The 8,796-nt window shown below is 42.4% G+C and overlaps 1 protein-coding gene across 2 annotated transcripts in view; it reads left to right on the forward strand.

Annotated features, from left to right (window-relative positions):
- The window catches only part of CABP5 (calcium binding protein 5), a 30,570-nt gene extending 26,915 nt beyond the window's left edge, over window positions 1–3,655 (forward strand). For both annotated transcript variants that reach the window (XM_082261177.1, XM_082261178.1), the window contains exons 5-7: window positions 148–257; window positions 3,210–3,357; window positions 3,434–3,655. In XM_082261177.1, coding sequence (XP_082117303.1) covers window positions 148–257; window positions 3,210–3,357; window positions 3,434–3,459 — 284 coding nt within the window. In that variant the 3' untranslated portion in view covers window positions 3,460–3,655. The remainder of the gene's footprint in view (window positions 1–147; window positions 258–3,209; window positions 3,358–3,433) is intronic.
- Window positions 3,656–8,796: the final 5,141 nt, after the last annotated feature.

An 8,796-nucleotide genomic window follows, 5' to 3' on the forward strand; every position in this document is an offset into this window, starting at 1 on the left:
CCAGCTCCTCTATATTACACCCGGCTCCTCTATATATTACACCCGGCTCCTCTATATATTACACCCGGCTCCTCTATATTACACCCGGCTCCTCTATATTACACCCGGTGCTCATTTCTTTATGGTGACCTCCTTCTTCTTCCATAGTTGGTGGTCGTGTAGACTTCCAGGACTTTGTGGATTTGATGACTCCAAAGCTGCTGGAGGAGACGGCGGGGATGATTGGGGTGAAGGAACTCCGAGATGCCTTCAAAGAGGTGAGAAGGGTGTAGGGCCGGCAGAGAATGTAAAGAAACATCCAATTGATGTGTTGTGGATATGAAAGAAGCAACATTTAAAAATGAATGTGGGAACGATTTAATGGTTCTGCACACGACACTGATCTATGAACACTGAAGGTTTTGACCTGTTAGTGCATCAAATACTGACTAATAATGCAAATATGCGGTCTCTTGGTGGGTGGGCTTTGACGACGAGTGGCTGCATATTTGCTCACCAAACTTGTGCCAAGAGCACACGCCCTACACACTCCTGGCACAGTTACCGGTGCCTGATGAAAAGCTCCTAATCGCTACTTGCGATCTTGCAATGTGACCGCTGTGACGGCCAATCATGGCAGTCACATAACTATAAGCCCCGCCTCCTGGCATCAGAAGCTGCTTAACCACTTCCATACTGCCAGCTGTCATATGACATCCTTAGGTTTGAGTGGAGATATCTGAATGATGGGTATCAGTCATATATCTTTTTTTTTGTGCAGCGATTCCCTGCACAGTATAAACAAGCGTAGCGGCGGTTCAGCCGCTTGATTGTTTTTACAGGCAGTGGGAGGGGACGTCCCCCCCCCCTTCTGCTGCCCTCCGGTGCTTCTACGGAAAAGGAATCTGCCAGCGGCGGAAGTTTACCATAGAGCTGACCGAGGACAAGATGGCCCCTGGTCGTCTCTATGACTCTCAGAGGCCGGGCACGACGTGATAACGTTGTAAACACTGCCGTGTGTTCAGCTGGAAAGCCTGAGATCATTTTTTTTTTTTGATCGCAGGCTTTCCAGCATAGAGGAGAGATGTGGGGACTTATAGACCCCAGATCTCTCCATAAAGAGGACCTGTCATGCCCTATTCCTTTTGGATGTGGGGGGGAATGGGAGGTAATGGCGCTGCCTAGGTCAATAGGTAAGAACTTATGCCTCGTACACACGCACCGATTGTTGGCCGACCGATCGGCCGTCTTTTGTCCAGTGTTGTTGTGTTGGTCGAAAAGTGCTCTAGACTGCACACAAATTTTATCGGCCAACAAAAACCAACTTCAGAAGCGATGTCATGTTCTGGTTTACTTTTCATGTGTTTTTTCTTCTCTGAGCATGCCCAGTCTTGCTCATCACATTTTTGTCTGCCAAAATCTGTACTGACTGAGGAACAATCGGCCGTTCTGTTGACGGCCAACAAAAATTTTATAGCATGCACACCAGATTTTGTTCGGCTGAAAAGTCGCAGTCGGTTGTCGGAAGCATCATACTAACAAGCCAACAATCGGCCGATCGGACGTTGGCCAAAAATTCACGGCCAACAATCGTTGCGTGTGTACGAGGCATATTCCCAGGATAAAGAAGTTGGCCGGCAATTATGTCACATATGTATGAAAGTGTGCATATGTGAAGAGCACTAATATAAATGAGCTGTGTATAATTTTATATACTGGATGGGATTTGCACCGAAGGTAAAAAATGCATAAAACCACAAAATGTAAAAATTAGGTCATTGAATGCCAAAAAACATCTTATATCATATGATATAAATGAATTATATCAAATTAAAGTGCAAAGGTGATACTAAGTGCAAGGGTGCAGTAAAAGTTAATCAATTAATAGCACAAAAAACACTTGGTGCTGAAAAAGAATTGAAGGTGCAAAAAAATAAATAAAAAATATACATATATATATATATATATATATATATATATATATATATATACTACTATGGATATTGATTACAAACATGGGTGTTTAAATATCCGTGATAATACGTGACTATATTGGTGAGATGGTATATAATAGCAACTAGTAAATACTGTTTTGAAGTGCTAAATATATAAATAAATTGATGTTAAAATTACAAAACAGATTGCAATAAAGCAACATTACTCTGGATAGTGCAAATGGACAGTGCTTGCCTCTATACATAAATCATATATAAGTGAATAGTCCCAGGGAGCGTTTCCTGGGTCAAAAAGTGGTGGTAGGTGTTATGAAATAAATTATTAGATATATAAATAAATAAATAGATCAATAAATAAAGTGACTATTGCATAAGTGACCAGGTGCTTTAAAAACAAAAGTCCAGATGGTGAATTCGGGATCCAAAATGAGGAATCTCGAGGTGATCCACAAGTGGTTGTGCCGGTGAAGTAGCTGTGGTGCTCACCGGCACTCACCAGAAAACTGTACCCCTACAGGGGTGTTGGGCGTATATACAGGGGGTAATCACACTTGGGCTTGACGATCATCAATGGATATCCTGGCTGAATAAAACTCTGGAGTATGGGGTAACAGTCTCCAATAGGGGGTACCCATTCAAGATGGCAACAAATGGGGGGGGGGGGATTTGTTACATGTATTTTAATTCAATTAAAAAAACTGATTTTATTAATTGTATTAATTTTTATTTTTTGTTATAAAAAAAATTGTAAAAATAAGAAAAAATAAGTAATAATAAATTTAAATAAGTAATACTAAATGAACATATTTAGGCTTAAATATTACAGGGTGACATTTAAATTTCAGATTTATCTGTGTCCCCGCCTGGCCATCTGTCCTGGAGACCATTGTCAACAAGACAGAAATGATTAAACATCCAAAATCTTACAGCTGTCACTGATGGGGATACCTCTTCTGGTGACAACTGTACATTAGTGGATGTCCCCTCACTTTGAAGGGATTCCTGCTCACTTCCTGCTGTTTTTCCAGAATAGGAAGTAAAGGGCAATCTTCTCAATGGTCACATACAGCAAAAAAAAAAAAAAAAAACTTGGAGAGGTTTACTCTATCCATTTATTGTTAAGGGTTTATATACACGTTAAGTCCTTGAAGACCTAATGCCTTATATAAAGAACCTTTCATTAGAGACAATCAGGTTGTAGCGTGTATGGACAGCTTTTATGGACAGCTTTAGTCAAAATAAATAGAATAAATAAATTTGGTTGTCTCTTTCCAGTTTGATGCAAATGGTGATGGAGAGATCACCTTGGAGGAGCTACAGCAAGCCATGCAAAGGCTTCTAGGAGAGAAGTTGACCAATAGTGAAATTGCTGACGTAGTGCGAGAAGCTGATCTGAACGGAGATGGCACGGTGGATTTTGAAGGTAAGCTCTTTGTCCGGGACTTTAACCCCCGACACCTTCTTCAACCTTCTTTTGACCCTATGCCCTCCCTCTGCAGAGTTTGTCCGGATGATGTCACGCTGACCTTTCACCTTTTTTCTGCCTGATATGAATGCCGCGTGTGACCGACATTGTCCACTGTCCTCGAGAATGCGGACGTTACACAGAATGTCTCAACTCAAGCCAACTCATCTCCTGATCTAGACCACAACAGGAACCCATCTATAAGTGTTATATATAATATTCATCCCCTCGTCTATGACATTCATTCATAGATATTGAAGAGATTTTGTGAATTAATAAAGTTGATTTTTGTAGATTTTTGCCTCTATGTGGATTATTTAAATCTATACATTTTATATATACGGTATATATATGGTATATATATGGTATATATATATATATATATATATATATATATATATATATATATATATATACAGAGTATATACACTGCTCAAAAAAAAAACTAAAGGGACACTTTGAAAACACATCAGATCTTAGTGGGGAAAAATCTCATGCTGGATATCTATACTGGTATGGACTGGGTGATGTGTTAGGATCTATACTGGTATGGACTGGGTAATGTGTTAGGATCTATACTGGTATGGATTGGGTAATGTGTTAGGATCTATACTGGTATGGACTGGGTAATGTGTTAGCATTTATACTGGTATGGACTGGGTAATGTGTTAGGATCTATACTGGTATGGACTGGGTCATGTGTTAGGATCTATACTGGTATGGACTATGTAATATGTTAGGATCTATACTGGTATGGACTGGGTAATGTGTTAGGATCTATACTGATATGGACTGGGTAATGTGTTAGGATCTATACTGGTATGGACTGGTTAATGTGTTAGGATCTATACTGATATGGACTGGGTAATGTGTTAGGATCTATACTGGTATGGACTGGGTAATGTGTTAGGATCTATACTGGTATGGACTGGGTAATGTGTTAGGATCTATACTGGTATGGACTGGGTAATGTGTTAGGATCTATACTGGTATGGACTGGGTGATGTGTTAGGATCTATACTGGTTTGTACTGGGTAATGTGTTATGTTAGGAAGGAAAGGATGCCACATTGTTTGATGGAAATGAAAATTATCACCCTACAGGGGGCCGAATGCAAAGACAACCCGAAAATCAAAGTGAAAAAATGATGCAGCAGGCTGGTCCATTTTGCTGAAATTTCATTGCAGCAACTCAGAATGGTCCTCAGTAGTTTGTTTGGCCCCCAGGTGCTTGTATACATGCCTGACAACGTCGGGGTATGCTCCTAATGAGAGGACGGATGGTGTCCTGGGGTATTTCCTCCCAGATCTGGACCAGGGCATCACTGAGCTCCTGAACAGTCTGAGGTGCAACCTGGTGGCGTCAGATGGACCGAAGCATAACGTCCAAGAGGTGTTCTCTTGGATTTAGGGGAGGCGAGCATGGGGGTCATTCAATGGTATCAATTCCTTCATCCTCCAGGAACTGGCTGCATACTCTCGCCACATGAGGTCGGGCGTTGTTGTGCACCAGGAGGAACCCAGGACCCACTGCACCAGCGTAGGGTCTGACAATGAGTCCAAGGGTTTCATCTTGACACCTAATGGCAGTCAGGGTGCCATTGTCTAGCCTGTAGAGCTCTGTGCGTTCTTCCATTATTATGCCTCCCCAGACCATCACTGACCCACCACCAAACCGGGCATGCTGAACAATGTTATAGACACTTTCACATCTGTCACATGTGCTTCAGGGTGAACCTGCACTCATCTGTGAAAAGCACAGGACGCCAGTGGTGGACCTGCCAATTCTAGTGTTCAATGGCAAATGCCAATCGAGCTCCACAGTGTCGGGCAGTGGGCACAGGGCCCAATAAAGGACATTGGGCCCTCAGGCCACCCTCATGAAGTCTGTTTCTGATTGTTTGGCCAGAGACATTCACACCAGGGGCTTGCTGGAGATCATTTTGTAGGGCTCTGGCAGTGCACAAAGAAGCAGATACCGGTCCTGCTGATGGGCTAAGGACCTTCTACGGCTCTATCCATCTCTCCTAGAGTAACTGCCTCTATCCTGGAATTTCCTCCATGCACTTGAGACTGTCGTGGGAGACACAGCAAACCTTCAGGCAATGGCACATATTGATGTGTTATCCTGGAGGAGTTGGACTGCCTGTCAACCTCTATAGGGTCCAGGTATGGCCTCATGCTACCATTAGTGACACTGACCCTAGCCAAATGCAAAACTAGTGAAAACAGTCAGAAAAGATGAGTAGGGAAAATTTTTTAGTGGCCTCCACCTGTAAAACCATTTTGGAGGTTGTCTCATTGTTGTCCATCTATTGCCCCTGTTGTTAAAGCAACTGAAACTGATTAACAACCCCCTCTGCTACTTAACTGACCAGATCGATATCCCAGGAGTTTAATTGACTTGAATTAAATTAGCAATTAAAAAGTGCTCCTTTAATTATTTTGAGCAGTGTGTGTGTGTGTATATATATATATATATATATATATATATATATATATAATCAAAAGTATTGGGACATCTGCCTTTTCGCGCACATGAACTTTATTGGCATATCCCAGTCTTAGTCCGTAGGGTTCAATATTGAGTTGGCCCACCCTTTGCCGCTATAATAGCTTCAATTCTTCTGGGAAAGCTGTCCACAAGGTTAAGGAGTGTGTCTATGGGAATTATTGACCATTCTTCCAGAAGCGCATTTTTTGAGGTCAGGCAATGATGTTGGACGAGAAGGCCTGGCTCGCAGTCTCCACTCTAATTCATCCCAAAGGTTTTTTATCGGGTTGTGCAGGCCAGTCAAGTTCTTCCACCTCAAACTTGCTCATCCACGCCTTTATCGACCTTGCTTTGTGCACTGGTGCGCAGTCATGTAGGAACAGGAAGGGGCCATCCCCAAACTGTTCCCACAAAGTTGGGAGCATGAAATTGTTCAAAATGTCTTGCTATGCTGACGCCCTAAGAGTTCTCTTCACTGGAACTAAGGGGTCAAGCCCAACCCCTGAAAAACAACCCCACACCATAATCACCCCTCCACCTGATTTGGATCAGTGCACAAAGCAAGGTCCATAAAGACAAGGATGAGCGAGTTTGGGGTGGAGAAACTTGACTGGCCTGTACAGAGTCCTGACCTCAACCCGATAGAACACCTTTGGGATGAATGAGAGCGGAGACTGCGAGCCAGGCCTTCTCTTCAACATCAGTGCCTGACCTCACAAATTCGCTACTGGAAGAATGGTCAAACATTCCCATAGACACCCTCCTAAACCTTGTGGACAGCCTTCCCAGAAGAGTTGAAGCTGTTATAGCTGCAAAGGGTGGGCCAACCCAATAATAAACCCTACGGACTAAGACAAGGATACCATTTAAGTTCATGAGCGTGTAAAGACTACGTCCCAATACTTTTGGTAATATAGTTTATTATTATTGCTTTAATAAAAGGTGTTTATATTTTTGGGATATCATTTGGTGGTGCAGACATTTTTAATATTAAGGGTAATATTAAAATATTATTAATAAATATAATGTAATTTTTAATATTAAGGGTTGTTTTTTTGGTTACTCTGAGTGAAGAGATCTAGTACCGTGAGGGCTTAACTTTCAATACAAGTCTATAGAAATGCAAAACCTGCTTGAAGTAAGGTGAAATAAGGGTCAGAAGAAGGTCAACTGCCGAATAAACACTCCTGTCAATGAATTTGACACAAGACCAATGCCCGTTGACATGCCATCTAAGGAAATTGGCACGCACTTTATGATGCTGGATCTTGGTTGGGCAACAGGTCACCTTTATATTACCAAAGAATTTTATTATTGAGTTTTATGATTTTAGAAAAAAAAACTAAAATGATTCAAAATGATTAAAATGCCCACACAGATGAACAACATCTGATAAATTACTGAGATGGTAAAAGTGAGAAAACAGGAGGAAATGAATTAACAGCTGTCCTGGAAAGAATCGGGAGTACGTGACCCAAATATTGCAACATCATATTCTAAGGAATTGTATTGCAACTTGCAGGATGCATGACTAAAATTTTGGTTTTATAAAACAGTTGAACATCATAAACCTAAAGGATCTCTACGTGAAATCCATCATTTAGACATTATAATGATTGAAATGCCCACACAGAAGACTTGTGAACAACATCAGATAAATGAATGGGGTATTACATGAGAAAACAGGAGGAAATTAAGAAAAGATTACCCTAGAAAGAAACGAGAGTACGCAACCAAAATATTCCAACATCATTTTCTAAGGTATCTTATTGCAGCTTGCAGACGCATTACTAAAATTTTGGTTTTATAAAATAGTTGAACATCATAGACCCTATGGATCTCTACAAGAAATGCATTATTCACACGCATTGTGAGAATTGCCTTTAAAGCCCTTTGAGTTTCAAATACTAAAAGCATGTGTCAGGGACTCAATACCCTGCGCAGGCGCAACCGGCGAACGCCTATGCGCATGCGCTGAGGCTACCATGGGTAGTTCGCGGCTATCTTGCTTTTTGCGCGAATGCGAGAACGCGCATGCGCACGCAATCCGCTTTTGGTGACAAATGGCCTTTTTGAAGCCAGTGATAACTCTGAGTCATTGCTGTGTGATCATCAGCTCTCCTGTACCCTGTGCCTGCTTATTATCTGCTGTTCCAGTTTACCTGTCTTTGGATTCTGATTACCTGCTGCCCGCCCTGACCTTGGCTTGTCCTGACTATTCTCCTGCCTTATCCTGATCTGTTTATCTGCTACCGGCTATTGGTCCTGGACCTGTTCCTGGCTCAACCAGGGAATCCGGGGGACCGTGACCTGGTGTTAGCAAGCAGCCAAGTCCATCCCCACCATCTGGGGCCCTGGTGAAAACCGGCTAACACTTAGACTCCGCGCCTCTGGTGAACCTATGCCACGCCAGTTACCCGGTAAGCCACTCCTCTTACGTCAGGCTCTGCCACATTACCCCGTGACAGCATGTTCAGAGCTGGATTTGTCATTAGGCACTTGATGGCACAGTGATTAGGCCTACAAATTCTTTTGAGCCCCAGGAAATAAATTAATTTTTTTAAGCAGAAAAATCTATTTTTAGCACTAAAGTCAAATTCCCCTGCTGCACAAGAGACATCTCAGGAGGCTTCACTACCATGAGCCTGAGGCTCACCAAGTCTTGCCCTGAAGCTCACCAAATACTTCCCCTGAGGCTCAACACAATTCCACCAATGTTTACCAAGACTTTGAAGAGGCCTATCTACCCTTACCCTGAGGCTCATAAAGCCTTCACCTGAGACTCACCAAGCACTTTGCTTAGGCCCACTAACCCCAGAGGCTCACTGAACATTCCCCGAGGCTCCTATAGCTTGACAAGAGTCAAGTACAGCTTCATCCATCCCTACTGTAATTCACTACATG

This window comes from Pelophylax lessonae, assembly GCF_965119305.1.
Source record: "Pelophylax lessonae genome assembly, chromosome: 6".
Taxonomy (NCBI): domain Eukaryota; kingdom Metazoa; phylum Chordata; class Amphibia; order Anura; family Ranidae; genus Pelophylax; species Pelophylax lessonae.